At 34.4% G+C, this 17,464-nt stretch overlaps 1 protein-coding gene across 1 annotated transcript in view; it reads left to right on the top strand.

Moving 5' to 3' along the window:
• The window catches only part of LOC149562024 (GDSL esterase/lipase WDL1-like), a 69,002-nt gene extending 54,386 nt beyond the window's left edge, over positions 1-14,616 (top strand). Inside the window, exons 3-6 of the mRNA XM_089825562.1 lie at positions 13,210-13,350; positions 13,467-13,543; positions 13,631-13,780; positions 14,038-14,616. Coding sequence (XP_089681688.1) covers positions 13,210-13,350; positions 13,467-13,543; positions 13,631-13,780; positions 14,038-14,251 — 582 coding nt within the window. The 3' untranslated portion in view covers positions 14,252-14,616. The remainder of the gene's footprint in view (positions 1-13,209; positions 13,351-13,466; positions 13,544-13,630; positions 13,781-14,037) is intronic.
• The last annotated feature ends 2,848 nt before the right edge of the window (positions 14,617-17,464 follow it).

Here is a 17,464-nt window from a genome sequence, read left to right as displayed (position 1 = left end):
GCTAAGAGCATGAAAGGAATTATGAAGTTGGCAGTGAGTTATAGGAATTTTGTTGAAGACTGGTTGCAAGAAATTGTATGATGTTGCTCATGTTGTATCTTTTTGGTGAGGTTGATGCTTGTTCAGTGGGCTTGGATTTTGGTAAGAGACATGTTCGTGATGCTCTATTCGAGATGGTGGAATTTGGTCTTCATTCTGTGGAAACTTGTGAAGGATAATGTGCAGCTTATTCCTTGGAGGCCGACTATGTTGTATTATTGATGCAATATGCTTTGTAACGTGTGGAACCTAAATGTAATATCTTAGGATGGTCCAATATTATTCATTGTACATTGGGAAAGCATTAAGGCTGACTCAATTTGTCATTAGGACTTGGTATAAAGGTAATATGTTTTCTTGGTTGGAAATCATTATATGCAGTCATATGTTATTGATATAATGTTATGCAAGTATTGAATGCGAATTTGTGAAGGTCAGAGAAGTGTTTGATAATGAGGATAAGTTGTGGACTTTAAAGGAACTACATTGGCAAAGATTAGTTGCAGTTTTAGTCAGTTCATTTCTTTTGGATATGTTATTCTGAATTGTTTAGTGAGAATAGTTCTGAAGCAATTTGGACAGTGGGTTTAGTTGTCTTCCTGTGAGCTCCTAACAGGGTTGGGATCTTTTGGCATAGATTCAAAGTCTCCTAATAGGAACTCATATTTACTGATTGTAGTTATTTGACTCTTATAGGGTCACATCCTTTCACAAGGAACTACTATATTATTACATCATCTCGGGGTTTTCCCTCTGATCAAGGGTTTCCTTAATTAATTTATCTTGTGTCACATTACATGGTTGTTATCTTGTGGTTGCTACATCTTTTGATTACATGTTTCAGATTTGTTAAAGTTGATAAAAGTTGTTTAAAGCATATAACTGGTTCACTCCCGTCTCAATTATATTGGTGGACTTTGTTGTCTTGCATTTTGTCACCACAAAATGTAGGTAATAGTACAAAACTTTTTCAGATTAGTTTCGCATTTCTGTGAGTTTAGTTCATTATTTAATTGGTTAGTATTGATCAACCAATCAGTACCAATACATATAATTGACTCTTTTATTGAAGGCTTTCGTCAAGTCTTTTTCGTTTCTCTGTTTGTCGAGACTATGTTTGATTTTTTAGGCCTTCATCATCCTTTTCTTTGTTTTTGAGTTTGTGTTTGTTAGTTTTTAGTCCTTTGGTCTTGCTCTCGTCATGGCTTTCGGTTTCTCGTTCGATTTGATCTAACCTAGAGCTTAATCGGAGTTGTCAGTCAAGAGATATGATCGTTTTAGTGCCCAAAAAGTGTACCTTTTTGATGCAACAACATGAATTAAAAATATCATGTTATATTTTTAATTTGATTTTCACTTCTAAGAAAATATAACTTAAATTCACTTTATGTTATGTTTTTAAGTTACTTTGTCATTTAAATTTTCACTTAAAGTAACTATAGTGCACTTTATGTTATATTTTTAAGTTGAGTTTACTTTTTGATTTTTCACTTAAGTGACTATATTAACTATATAGTTCAATTTAATTTTTAGCATTTAAATTGAATGCTCTAGTAAATATTACTTTTTAAATGATATGTGCATGTTATATTATTAATATGATATAAATATAATTTATGTCCTACTTAAGTAATATTTTAAAGAATTTAAATTGACATATGCCTTTTAAATCACTTGAAAGTCATCAAAAGTGGACTTTTTACATGTCATTACGTGTAAAATCCATCAAAAGTGGACCTTTTACATGTTGTTACATATAAAATTCAACTTAGAAACATAATTCCATCAAAAGTGGATATTTTCATGTCTTTGCATGTAAAAGTATCAAAAGTGGACCTTTTTGATGCCATTGCATATAACTTACTTAAAATATGCAATGACATCAAAAAGGTGAGTTTTATAACATAAATATGCTATTGCATCTAAAATGTGAGTTTTCACTTAAAATATGTAATCACCCCAAAAAGGTGAGTTTTAAGCTAAAAGCATATTTTAAAATATGCATGCACTCCCAAAGGTGTGTTTTGCACTATGGAGGGATTTTTAAAACATGCAATGACCATGAAAAGGTGCGATTTGCATCTTGGCATGTTTTTAATATATGCATTGCACACTAAAATGTGCGTTTTGAATGAAAGTTCATGTTTTTGCCCTCTAGAAACCCGTTTTTGGAAAAACACATTCAAAGAGCCCCCAAGAACCCATTTTTGAAGATTGTCGGAGATTTACTTAATGGTTTTTCACGTAATCTTCTCTACTAGGGTCGTTTTTGCTTAGCCATGGGTTTTTCAATAGTGAAAATAGATTTATCTTGCTAAAAAAGGTTTTTTCAAACTCCTTCCTAGAGCACGTTTTTGAAAAAATCTTCAAAAAATACCATTTTTGGCTCACATTTTGGCCCAAATAGGAATCGATTTGTCATATTTAGTGGTTTGCATTGCATCTTGGCTCATGTTTTGGTATTTGGAAGCCAAAACGTTTTTGTTTTACGCCTTTCACAAATCACGTTTTCACTAAAAATGCCCAGAAAATTGGGGTTTTAATCAACTTTTATATGTTTTTAAGTCACTTTTTTTTGTATTTGGATCCATGTATTAGCATTTGGGGAAGTTGTTTGTGCATTCATGAGTCAAAAAAGACCCAAAACATGCATTTTTTGGCTACGTTTTTGCTAAAACAGCCCAGATTTTTGCATTAAAAAGTCACGTTTTTGTTCAAAAAACTCAGGAAATGGCATTTCCAACCCATATCTTTGATCAAGAGGGGTCGTTTTTGAGTTTTAATGTATGTTATTGTCTTTGGAGGCCATTTATTTGACAATTTCATGTCAAATTGGACCCTTCATTGCTCATTAATATTTTTGAATGCAAGTACGGAAAAAGTCAAATTATTGTTTGAGAATCTGGATTTGGGAGAGAATTGGTCTTCAAAGTCTATAATTATTGCTATTTTGGCTCATAACCTTCAAGTGAGTGGACATTTTCAAACTTGCTCATCAATTCATGCTCATCTTGCTATTTCCATGCATATTATGGCTTGTTATTGCACACTTGTTCATATATATGCCATGAAAAGTGCATTTTGCCTTTAAAAATGATGAAAACTCTCATTTTCACACTTTTGGAATTTCCCCATATTCCAAATTCGAATTTGTACTTGAAAAAAACTTGCTTGTTGACATGTTTGAGTTTAAGACCAAAGGCATGTGTTTGTTTTGTGCTTGTTTTTTGTTGTTTGCTTTTCGTTTTTTCTTCATTTTGGAGAAGTTACAAGTTCTTTCCCAAGAATTTGTTCTTGCTTCACTTCATGCAAAAGCATCATCACATTCTATTTCCATCTTCCATGTCACAACACTTCACATCTCATTCTTCAAATGCGATTACATGTATTCCCATCCACCATTCACACGTGCATGTAATCTCATTTTCCACTTCCATTTTCACTCATCTCGCTTTCCGCATTCACTCACACGACACGATTACATGAAAAGTCTTACGTGTAATTGCATCTCCAGAACCCATTATTGACTTTTGTCAATTTTTGAAAAGTCAAAAAATGTCACATGCATGTATTCCCATATACTTGGACCTCACCTTTCCTCAAAGATGTCTATAAAAGCTCACTTCGCCTCAAGGCACATTGCATTCATTCCTTCCATATGCACTTACACCTCCATAAGAAAATACATGTTATTCCATTTCTCGTGTTATTACACATTTCATCTTTTCTGCCATCCACACTTACAACTCATTCTCTATCCGCATTCACATGTCATCTTTCTTTCCATTCCTCACATGTTGCATTTACATGTAATCCATTTTCCGTACAATGACATCTTGAAAGCCCAAGTCACTTTTCAAAAGTCAAAAGTTCTCATTTGCACGCATTCCCATGCACCAAGCACTTCACTTCAAAAAAAAGGAAAAAAAAGAAAAAATTTAAAGGTGCTGATGGAAAATTGTTTTGAGTTTACATCCGGACGCCATCGAGAAGGTTTTCAAAGTGTCAAAGAATCCAGAATGTGTCAATTTACAAAGAACTCATGACAACTTGAATGAGAAAAGCTTGATCACATCAAGATTTCAAATGACAGCGAACAATTCATCAAAGAGAGTCTAAGGTTATCAAAAGACGCAAGACCATGGTTATCAAGATGAATGCAGTGGCATAAAATACAGGAACTCTCAATCCTATTATCCTCTGGGAATGCATCGCCAAGTTGGTTGAGTTGCTCTTCTAGTTAGACTTGGTCAAAGTTGGTTGAGTTGCTCCCACTTTTTCCTCCATCTTTTTCTCAACTCGGGTGCCTATATAAAGGAGTGCCCCCTCATTGTAAAAATCATCTTTTGTTGTATGCAAGAAAGCTCTGCCACATTTGTGCAGACATAACTTTGATTGTGTAGTACAAATTTGGGAGAAAGTGAATAAAAGAAGCAATTGGATTCGAAGCTTTGACTAGAAGCAATTGTGATATAGCAAATTAGAAGCTTTGACTGTAATTTGTGCCTATTGTATTTGATTCATGCTATTATTGTGTGTTCAATAAAAGAGCATAGTGATTTAAGAAGCAATCGAAGCCGAAGCTTTGACTGGGAGCGGTTGTGCCAATACACAGACTAGGAACTTTGACTATAGCTCATATTACCATCTCATACTCACGAAAAATAGTTAATTTTCCTACTTTTGGTAGTCTTTGTGCTCCAATGGTAGAGATTATTCTTATAGAATAAGTTAAAACAAGAGTTAGAGCCAAATTGTTATGCTTTCAGCTAGCCTTAGAGTTAGTGGTAGTTTATTAGTATCACCGTTTACGACTTTAGATAGAAGTGTAGTTTGAGGTTTCATCTTGCCCACTACTCACTTTGCGGGTAAATAGATTCTTTCTCGAAAGCTAAGAGGAAAGAATATTAGTAACACCCCTTACAAAATCTCTCAACTTCCTGCTTACCTTGAGTTGATACAAGGAACAGTGAGAAGGGGAGTCTTCCCTTTAATGTAGGAGAGACTGTTTCACATACTGTGGCTGGTCGTCCTATTTTGTGACTAGATTTTACACAAAACTGTTGGTTGCAAAATATCCACCCAACAAACTTTACTTTCTAACAGTAATGAGCTTTGAAATTGAGATAAAAGTCTGAATCCTCTATGAAAGCTTGAAAGGAACAAGTTGACACTAGTTAAGAATGTTGATAGAAAATTACAAATGGAGGGCAATGTATAATCTCCAACTAAGGTGGAATTCTCCCAAATTCAAGATCCAAAATCTCCAAAACTCATGTTTACCGCCATGGTCTAGAGAGGTTTATGGGTTGAGATATGAAAATAATCATGTGATGTTGCCTCACTATTCAAATGAAGATCAAATAGCATGAAGCTCGAATCTCCCATTTTAGGGCAGAATTTTCTAAAACTTGCAAGTGCTAATCTCCAAAACTCAGATTCTTTGCCCAAACCATGATATGAGGAGTGCTTGAGGGAGGAGGACAATAAGAGTTAATGAAAATAAAAGACAGTGAAGTCAAAATGGATTTCATTCAAAAGATGTAAGGTTGGACGACGTGAGCAATTTAGATCTTTGAAAATGACAACTGCACTTTGCTAAGGGACAGGTTGGCCTCATCAAAGGAATCCAAATGTTCAAATAGAGTTGATTTGATTGGCCAAATAATATACAAGTCAGCCCAGCCAAGGGTCATGTCTCTTGGCCTTAAATCACCTATATAAAGGAGGGCAAAGCATTATTTCACCACAAATTCTATAGCCGCTCAACTTGATCATAAAGGAAGCAAATTATTAACAGTGAGCACCAATCCTTGTGGAGTAAAAGTCGATTTGTGGAGGATTTCAAAGGAGATAAATCTCTGATTTTGTGAAATTAGAATTTGGAGGTTGTAAAAGAGGAATTCTGGGCTAAAAAAGCAAACAAAATCAGAATTGAAGTGTGCTAAAAAGAAAGAGATATGGGTTAAAACTTAAAAGAAAAGAAAAATCAGAACCAAAGTGAGCTAGTGGAAGAAATCTGGGTAGGAATTAGAAAATCTGACCCTGGGAAAATCAAAATTCTTGATCAAATTGCTTTAGTAGAAGAAAAGTTGATCTAGATGCAAGTTCATATCATATAAGCTTTTAGATTTCCTTCATAGATTATACTAATCATTTTGTGAGCTTGATTAAATTTCTCTTTCGCTTTTGTAAGTTAACTTTAGAGGGAGAGCTGAATCGAGATTTAATCATTGGAGCAATTTAGAAGATTGGAACATAAATGGTATGCAAATCCTTAATCATCATACCGACAAAAAATGGATTATTGCAAGACCAAGTTCAAGAACTTCAAATAAGAAGGTGCCTTCAATTTGGATTGTCAAAGTGGAATTCACATATTAATTTTGGCACAAGGGAAATAAAATTCAAGTGAAAGGAATCATCACCAACTTGAGTTCCTCCAGATGTTTGAGTTCACTTTGATAGATCCAAGTGCGCGAAGATTTCAAGAGGATCAATGTCAAAACATCGAAAGAGGCATCAAGTTTGCAAGTACAAACAAGTTCAAAATCATGACATTGAGAAGATTTTCAAAAGATGGAGAAATTTGAGAAGATGAAGCAATTTGGGAATATGCCATCACCATTGAAGGCTTGATGATGTTGAGTATAATGAGATATGTTCTCATCACCAAAAGTATTTATCAAGTCTATTGAATAAGGAAGCTAAGGTGGCACCCACTCATCTTCAACCAATCAAAACACTCTGGTTACATGTGTTCAAGCACATTCAATCATACTATGCCAAGTGTAAATGTGGAAGACATCCAATGCCTCTACTTTATCTATCTACTCATTGGTTCTCAAAAGCATTGTAATTTTCTTATTGGCCTTTAGTGTGGTGTTTTTATGTAATTGAATGAGCATTCAATGCTTGTAGTAGTTGTTTAGATTAGGGTAGTGTTGGCATAATCTTGACTCTTGATCGTAAATTGATCTTCGCCCTTTATTGTAATTGAACAACTATAAAAGACCAAGGCCTTCTCATTTGCAACTCATGAGAGACTGAGATTAGATTAAATTAGCCCAGGGAGAGACTTATTGGAATTTTTGCCATAATGCTATCAAATTAATTGTTGATTCATTGTTGGTCTTCATGGTGGATTACTTGTGTGGCTTTGGAGTATTGCATGGTATCTATTATTGAATTATCTAGGATGGTTTTCTACAAATGTAATAACACTGCTATTGTGATTGAGTTGTTCCAAATGCAGTTTTGAAGACTTATAAATATGACAGGAGACATGTGTCATGAAGAGACATGTCTCTATAGTTAATCATCATTAGATAACAATAATATATTAACAATAATATAAATGACCTTATATATAGAAGTATATTTGTCTAAATGATGATTTACCATCAACTATGTATCTCATGATTGAATCAATCCGACTGAAGCTACAAACTTAACACTCCCTCTTAGCTAGGAAGGATTGTTATAGAACATATTATGCTCTCAAGTATATGAAGAGATATCATCCCAGTATGATATTCCTAGAATGACATATTTAAGGATATCAACATATGTCCATCAACTTAAATGTTATCTTTCAATATAATCCAAAGTATGTTTCAACAAAAAATATCAATCATATGATATTCATCATATTTATATTCTTTTGGTATGTGCATTGGCATCAAATCCTTGATGCCTACCAAAAGAATATGTGGTATCCTAGTAGGATATGAGTGATTTCCAACACTCCAGAACAACAACTTAATGAAGTCAATCAGATAACTAGTAATTAACATGTCACAAGTATCACGATCTCTGACACTCCGGGACATCAAGTTAATGTAGTTTGAGCATGATACATTCATTATCATGACTACGGACACTCCAAGACAACAACTTAATGTCGTTTGTCACGATAACAAGTCAAGCTATTGATAAGATCGTCACCTTACAATAGCAACCCTCCAAATATATATCAATGAAAGATCATCACCTTTCATGACATAATCCACATATGCAAAATAGTAACCACCATGAACCAAGTCAGAGGGTTGAATAAGGGCTTTCACCTCAACTTCTCTCTCACAGAGAAGAATGCGTTACAAGGAATTTCACTTATAACTTCTCTCTCATAGAGAAGATATCATTCACAAGGTATTGCACCTCTAAATTCTCCCTTTGAACAATGATCCTGGGAAGTCAAGTCTTGTAGTTACTCCCTTAGAGGCTCTCTCGCCCAAGGATGCTTGTCGGACTCCTTTTGAATTTGATATCAATCTTCTAACTTTCTGATGACAAGTCATTACTTTCTCATGATGTATAGAGGGGTAGGCCCATTAAATTATGTAGTCATACACATGTATTTTTAGACTCCCTCTAAATATTAATCTTCTGAGCTCCTCCGTTGCCTTTGAAGAAGTATTAGACTCCCCCCTAATATAGAAGGATACTTCATAATCTCGATCATCAAGAGCCTCACTTTATCTACCTTGATCATCAAACAACTAAAGAATTGTAAATCACGACTTCTTTAGAGCTACTATTGAGTCTACACAATATATGGTAGCATGTGTAAAGTACTAACCTTCTATTCCTACAAGAACATCCTTAGAGACATTATAATTTATTAAAGGAAATAGCTCTTATAGTACATATCAAATTACCAATAAGAGAGAAACTACAATGACCAAATAAATGTAAAACTTATCTCAACATCCCTGATAAAAGTTGCTCCAATGAAGGTCCATATGCATCAAATAAGATGATGTCTCCATCTAAGCATTTGTCAAGCAATGGGAATGTTATTATTCCCCCCCAGAATGTAAAATTCCCTCATACTCCATTGTATAGAGTTTTCAATCACCATTGAAATCTTCTTTATATGGTCCACTTCCTTGGAAATCAAATAGATGAAATCCTCTGGTTGCTCCCATTTTGAAGCACATGGAACCACAAATCATCATACATAACCTATCATGAAGAGTACACCATATATCGAAAGACACATATTTATCATTTTTCCCTCGTGTATCGTATTTCAAACATTTTGAAGGTTATGCATAATTGATATGAGTTTTCATTCAAATCTTCATTTTATTACTTCCAGCAAGCATGAACTCGAACCACTTTTTTTTTCAACAAGGGAAGTTACATAACAATATCCGTTTCAAGCTGATACACCAACATCTCCATTTGCCACGATTGCAATTAAAAGCGTTTCTATGGCGTCTTCAACAAAGAGATGTTGCCTTGCTCTTCCAAGGCTGCCAATTTGTTTTACACTAAATTGTGATGGCTAGATGTAGAGCAAAAAGAATTTTCCACTAGCTCCATTGTGGATTGCTGCTGACCGGACTTGGGAGACTAGATCGCATTATAATCTCCCTTCCTTCGTTATTCCTTGTTTGAACGGTGATTCTGATTTTCTTATGTTTCGGTCCCATTATTTGCTAATACCATCCTCAAATCCTTGTTCCTTCTCTGAACAGTGTTTAAGTTTTAGAATGCTTTCTTAATTCACTATCTTCCTCTAGTTCACTTAATAGTCCCCTTTGATGTTTTGGGAAATTCTTTGTTATTACACTTCTCTCCTCTAGAAATTCATGTCTTTCCTTGTCTGATCTTAATTATATCCTGAACGCTTATGACCTCATTTCCTTTTTTTTTGATGATTTTGATTCTTGTTATGTGGTGTTCACTGCATAATATACTGAACAGGATGTCGGTTATGGTTATTTATTTACTGACTTGACTATCCCCCAATTCTGTAAGCTCTGTTGCATTCTATAGGGGCCCAATACTATTGTTTTCTGCCTTTGAATGTCTTTTTCGTATGACTGTTGAAAACAATGAATTGACTCTTCTTTGATCTGTTGATGTGTTGGACGCTAGATGTGTGTGATTACTCCTCAGTCTTCTCTTTGAAAGATATTACCCCTTTCAAAATATCTGACTTGACAATTCCTTATTCGCAGTGTACAACTTGTTCACACTTGTAATTCAATACACTTGCTTGAATGTTTTTCCATTTAAAAAAAAAAAAACTTTTCAACAAATCTATAAGTTCACATTCTGTAACCAAGACATATTGTGAAACCACATTCCTTTGAAATTTCTTGCCCAAGCAGTCTTTAATTGGTCTTTTCAATTAAATGGCAACCTTTTGAAACAATTTTGTTGAGCAGTTCAATTAAATCCTTGGTCACGTATTGTTTATGAATTGGCGCAACATATACTCTAGGCAGCAACGCGTTATACAATATTAAAATGGAAACAAGAGTTATTGCAAAACATTTAAAAAAATGCAAATGGCTGGTTGTGAAGCACAACCCTTGATTATTGTATGATGTTGATTGCCTTCGTGTCAACACAGTAAACATTTGCACCCATACACTACTTTTCAAGGCTCGTAAGTGTTGGAGAATGCTCCCTTGACCCATCATCGGGTTTCCTCTGTTGGTTCACATAACTGCTGATACATTTTAGAGTTTAGAGTAATATGTTTCTATTTTGGAGTTGTCGAATAACTCGAGTCTTCCTCAGCCATGGTAGGGTTTCAGTATTGATGAATTCACAATCGTATATTTTCACCGCTACTCCCAAATGGCGTACTTGGTACTAGATTGCGCGGATACATGCTACCTCACTACCAATATCACGTGCTCTTCCTTTTCGCTGGTTAAGGACTTTTGGAAATATAATTTTCTACCATGTACTTTGTTTGTCCCTCCATTTTACTATTGGGGGTACATAAATTGTTGTAATATTGAGTCCTCCAATACATACGGATCTAGACCTCAAAGACGATCGGCTATGAACTTACATATTGGAAAAATGATTAAGTTCCTTATATTGTTATTGTCTATGTTTGATGTTGCATATCTCTTCAATGGAATTCTTTTATTCTCCCCTTTATTGTCCATCCCTTCCTTTTATCACTGCAACTGAACACTAATATTTGTTGATTCAAACATCTTCATAGCCTTTTGTTGAGTAGGTGCTATCCATAGTGGGAGAGTTACAATTGCTTAATCCTTTTTGTGGATGTTGATATGTGAATTGATTGACCATTCCATTGTCTGTACATGCTTTCTATACTTGTTGCCAGTTGTAATTGTCATTATTCAATTTCATCAAACTGCTACTGTACAGTGTCCTATGTAGATGCCCTACCGTAAGGAGATTACATATATCTGTAAATGGATGGAATAACAAAGTTTCCGGAATTATTTTGTAGACATAAACTACTCTCCTTCTGAACTGTGTAATGTCTTCATGGGTCTGCTTAAGTATTTCTCCCTTGCTGAGTAGATGTTTTCTTATCTTCTATTTGATATATGATATTTGCTTACATTCCCTATGGCGTTTATAATTGCATTTGCAACCTAGCTCTGATACCATGTTGAATTATCTAGGATCGTTTTCTGCAAATGTAATAACACTGCCATTGTGATTGAGCTGTTCCAAATGCAAATTTGAAGACTTATAAATATGAGAGGAGGAGACATGTCTCATGAAGAGACATGTCTCTATGGTTAATCATCATTAGATAATAATAATAATAATATAAATGACCATATATATATAAGAATGTTTGTCTAAATGATGATTCACCATCAACAATGTATCTCATGATCAAATCAATCCAACTGAAGCTACAAACTTAACATCTACATGTCCTCACATTGAGTAGATTTTGTTTCAAGTAGAAGTTAAAGTAGTCGAGTGGACGATATTTTGGATGCATCTTTGGGGAACTCGCTTAGACCAAACCACTAGCTGCTTGCTGCTTGTAACTTTAATGCATATTTATGAACTTAATTATGATTATTGCTTGCACATTGATATGAATCGATGGATGGTGTTAATGCAATTGTGGTAGGTTGAACATCTTACATTTACCTAAGGAGATTGCTCTATTGATGTAGATGGCTAATCTGAGTCTAGTAGAGTCACAAATATGTTCATCATCTCTTGCACTTTATGAGTAGAATAGCTTCCTGAACCCTGTCGCTTTGTGATAACCAACATATCACATAATAAAACTTAGTGAAATCGCACAAGAAGAAGGAACCTTGAGGTTGTCTCATTTGATCACACAATCCATTTTGTTTAGCATATGAGCATCCTTATTCAAGAGAGACTTTGATATTTGGTCTGTCATCTTGGAATATTAAGTATTCAATTCCATATGTTGTACTGGAACAAAACTCAAATCAACAGGCCTCATGATCAAGGTATGACTAATCATCAAGTATTCTTTCTATCTTTATTGAGCCAATCAAATGTATCCTCCTCCATCTCCTCCTCAACCATGGGCATATCAAGGAGGATGACAGCCAATTTTGCAAACATGTGCGAAAGACTTTCAGTTATACAATCAATCCTTATCAAGTCAATAATGATAGCCTCCTAAAAACCATGGTGATAATCATGCCAAGGAGCACAAGAAGGTTGGCAGCCTCAACAAAATAGCATAAATCTCACATAACATTGTAACGAGGCCTTGTATCTCTTTGACCCAACAATGCAAGCATATAACTCACAAGAACACAACAAATACCTTGTGAGATTGCACCCAACCTTAACAATAAGCTAGCTTAGCATTGCTTATTGTAATTATGTATTGTATGACACATATCTTGTAATAGATACTTTTTCTTGGGGTCATCAAGATATGAGTAGAATCCCTCGAGAAACAGACACCCACAACATCTACTTCAAAGATAATTGCTAATGTTTTAAATGCATATCTATTGTATTTCTGTGTTGCATGCCATATTGCTACTTTTAGTGACTTTAGCTGGTTTGAATTGTAATTATGTATCGTATGCCATATATCTTCTAATAGGTGGCGTTCCCAATGATTTTGATCCAGGAAGCACTAGTTAAGCTGAAAAATTATGTTCGGAAGTTTATATTTTTCTATCTTTTCTGTTCATCTGCTTCGTTTCTACAGATAATTGTAAATTATATCTCAATGTCATGGCTTGCTTGTTCACAAAGCAGCAGAACCAGAATATGATTACCATAGAGATGAGAAGGTCATATGCTTTTTAGCATTTCAATATTTTATTCATGTGTTTGATATGGAAGTTGGTGTTGCAGCTGCTCTATATACAAATGTTGGATATTCTGAGTCTAATATATTTATTGCCTTGGCTCACCCAGGATGCAGTTCAGCAGCCCTCTTTAATCATTGTATATTTCGGTGGAAATGATTCTGTGGGTCCTCACCCCTCAGGATTAGGTCCTCATGTACCACTTCCTGAATACATCGAGAACATTAAGAGAATGGCAACCTATCTCCAGGTTCAATTTTTGTCAGTATTCTGTGTTTGGATTTCTTCAATTTCGTTCGAAAGATACGAATATTTCAATTTGTATGATGACAATTATCTAATTTGAGTTTGGGGTAAACAAATCAGGACCTCTCAGAATCGACACGCTTGATTTTTTTAAGTTGCCCACCTGTTAATGAAGATTTGATTAGTAGTGCTTCAAGGTACTGTTCTTCTTGTGTGTGTGTAATGGTTCACAATTTCATGATTCTGTAATCTACCTGTCTGGCCTAACGTTTTTGGATTCACAGTGGTATTTTTGCTCCTATAGTACGGACAAATGAATTGTGTCATCAGTATTCTGAAGCCTGTGTGCAAGTCTGCAAAGAGATGGACATCAAGGTTATAGATCTCTGGTCAGCCATACAAATAAGGCCAGATTGGCGAACTGCTTGCTTCACGTGAGTTGACAAGAATCTAAATCTCTAACTATGTTTTCAATTGTAGCAAGGAGATTTCTGTATGAGGATGATGAACTGTAGACATTTCCTACTAGAAACTTGCATGGAATCCTGTGCATGTTTCCAATAATTAATGAGGATATATACCTGTTCTACTATATGCCAGCTTATTCCATATTACTAGTCAAGAATCATAAATTGTATGCGAGTTGGATATGTCTCATTCAGTGAAATGGTTTTGTGCTTTTGCCTCACAGAGATGGTATTCATTTCTCTTCGGAGGGTAGCATTATTGTAGTCGAGGAAATTTTGAAAGTTCTAAAGGAAGCAGATTGGGAGCCTTCTTTGCACTGGAAGAATTTGCCAACAGAATTTAGCGAATCTTCGCCTTTTGATATAATATCATCTGACCTGAAGAGCACTATCAATATTTCCGAGTTTACTTTTCACAGACAAAAGCAGTGGAATTAAATTTTTGCTTCCTATTCTAGTTAAATTTCGCTCAACGAATTTCTAGAATGTATTCACTTTTATTGCAACTGTTAGGCTTCCTTTGTATAAGTAATATAAGAACATCCATTAGGAATGCGAGTATCAACTGCACCCTACTACGCAGAAAATTATATTTTTTGAAAGTAGTTGGTGAAATGTGGACATTCATCTGCCCATCTAACATATGTTCATTATTTTTTATTGTTTTGAAGTTTAGTTACAACATGAATATTTTGATTGTCATTACAGAAAGTGACATTATCATTTCAAATACGCTATTATTTTATGTACTGCTATTATTTCATGTAAATTGGTTATGTTCAATATAAAAGAGGTTTGATATACGTTAAGCATTCAGTACTTTTAAATACCTCTTTTTATTGTACATTTTTAATGTATAAATAATAAAAGTTATTTGTCAATCATAGGTTGCCCTTTTTCACGAGTCCTTACAGTGATTTTGAGTATCTATGGAATGCTTGTGCATTGAATTTATTCTTGTGATTGTGGATGTAGAGCTGTTCATATTTACTGATTTAAGAGTCCATTTGAAGTGGGGAAATCTTCTATTCGATTTTTCCTGTCGTAGTATCTGTTTCTGACGGTATGGGGCTTCATCCTTTGGGAGGCTAATTTCCTTCTTGCTCTTAGATTATACCTTTGCGTTGGATCCTTGAAATATCAACTGGAGAATTTAGGAGTCAATTTCTTAGCTAGACGACATTACAATGGGAACTAAAAATCATTAAAGCTATTTTTAATTTTCTGAGTCTTTCCATAAACTCCATCTAATCAAAACCATTAGCAGCATTTGTTGGTAATCATCAGTTCTCTGACACTAATTTGCAAAAATGTGTACAGGCCCTTCCATTAGGATTAATAATAAAGAAATAATTGGGTTGGATTTTTGTAATAATAAAATAAGTGTAATAATTATTTTAATTAGCTGATAGTCTATAAAGAGAGAACATTGCATCAAAGAATTTTTATCCAACTTGTGAAGATGGGAAGTGGAATATTTAGGGGCAATTATTGAAGGAAAAACAAGGTTGTTTGTTGTACAGTTGAGGATGGGATTACATCATCTTAGATGTGAGACTGGTAAGTGGGAGAAGCTTAAGGAAGCTTAGGATGTGAGAATTTTTGTATTTTGCAATTAAGGTATAGTGGAGAATGACTGATAATTCATCATGGAATAAGCTGCTTACGAGGATATCTTCTCCCATTATAAAAGACAATTTGAAGGTCAACATGTACCATTTGTTTCATAAAGATAACATGACTGCAAGCTTGTTAGTCAAGATTCATAGCAGAAGTTCCAATGTCTAGAGGAGTATGCAGATTGTTCAAAGATGCTATTCTTCGGTCCTTCAGTGTTGTAAACATTACTAAAATCTTTCAATTCATTTCATTGCTTTCCTGAAAAACATTGTCTCACGCCATGTATTTCTCATGTGGCAACAAAAGCATCTCGAATTTTGACCGCATTAAAACAGCTAAGTGATAGAAGTTGGTTTCATTTCTTTCCAAGCAGAACATAGACCAACTCTGCTGACATTAAGAAAGGAGTTTTCTTCCTGAAAACAAAAATCTGCAATGTTTCATCGAGAAAATAAGTTTTGAAAATGAAAATGGCCAGTTTGCGCATATCAAAGAAAAGGACAAGTAGGTATTGTTAAATTTAGTAGATCGTTTTGGTGGAGACTGAACTAAATATACTTGCACAATTACTGACTCGTTATATTATAATTCTGTTATAATCTTGTGTTCTTCTTTTGCAGGGACTGCTGCTATAATAATGACAGATATATAAATCAATAAATAATGAACTGTAATTCTGATTTTATTCTGAAGACTGGGATTTTGCATTTCCAATTTGATTGATTATAATCACAGCCTTAGAATAGCATATAAGTATCAATGAGAAGGGGCATGCTCATGTAGGGGCATGACCCTTCATGGCTCATGCCACATAGAGTCATGACCCTACGTGGTCATGCCTCTAAACTCTTATCTTAATAATAACAATCTGCCCGATACCAATAACAGATACAGATCAGTGAATAACTAAACCAAAACACAATTTAAATGATCGGTATTTGATATGTATCGAATACATCATTTGATCGGTATTTTGATTACAACCGATGGATATTAGATGATTGGTATTTTGGCATTTGATTATATATAATGCATGATTGATAATAAATCATATTATCAAGTACTGATATTATATATATATATATATATATATATATATATATATATAATATCAGTACTTGATAATATGATTTATTATCAATCATGCATTATATATACTTAGAGTTCGCTTCAATTTACGAGGCCAACATTCTCAACACTCCCTCTTTAGCAAGGAGGGAATTGAAGCAAATGCAATACAAGATTTAAACACCTCCTTAAATATGGTCTATAATAGATTTTTGTCACGGTGTTCGGCAAAATCAGTTCCGAAGAACCATGATAACACTTGCTCTAACACATTTGGTGTTCGAAGATAGATCAACTATTGATAAGGTTGCCACCTTACAATAGTGACATCACATATGAAAGACTGTCCCCTTTTATAACACAAAATTTGCAAAACAATCTAATTTTCAATTATTCATGAATATATTAAATAACAAATGCATTTACAAGTTTGTCATGCCAAGTTTAACTTTGAAGTACTATTTCCAACTTTGCAAGAGGTTTGGTGAAAATGTCAGCATTTTGTTCATTAGTGTTGATATAAATTAGTTTGTTGGCATTTTTGTCAACCATTTCTCTTATGTAATGGTATGTAGTCTTGATGTGCTTTGGTCGATTGTGGAATACATGATTAGTAGAAAGTTTGATGTAGCTTTGGTTATCACAATGAATCAGTGTGGGGCTTAGTTGCTTTCCAAAAAGTCCAAATAATAGTTTTTTCAGCTATACTGCTTCTCAAGCTCCCATGGGGGTTGCCATATATTTAGCTTCGGTGGAACTCAAGGCAACTATTGGTTGTTTACTGAACCAAGATATCATTGCAGATCCAAGGCTGAAGCAACACCCTGTAGTACTCTTGTGGTTTATGGATAATTGTCCCAATTAGAATCAATTTATCTTTTAAGTTTAATCTCAACATTTTTGTACTTTAAACCAAGACAAATAGTACCACGTAGATATCTCAAGATATGTTTAGCAACTATC

The sequence above is a fragment of the Cupressus sempervirens genome, chromosome 4, assembly GCF_028749045.1.
Source record: "Cupressus sempervirens isolate cs-2001-9-10 chromosome 4, ASM2874904v1, whole genome shotgun sequence".
Classification (NCBI taxonomy): domain Eukaryota; kingdom Viridiplantae; phylum Streptophyta; class Pinopsida; order Cupressales; family Cupressaceae; genus Cupressus; species Cupressus sempervirens.
This window is presented reverse-complemented; position numbering and strand designations above follow the sequence as displayed.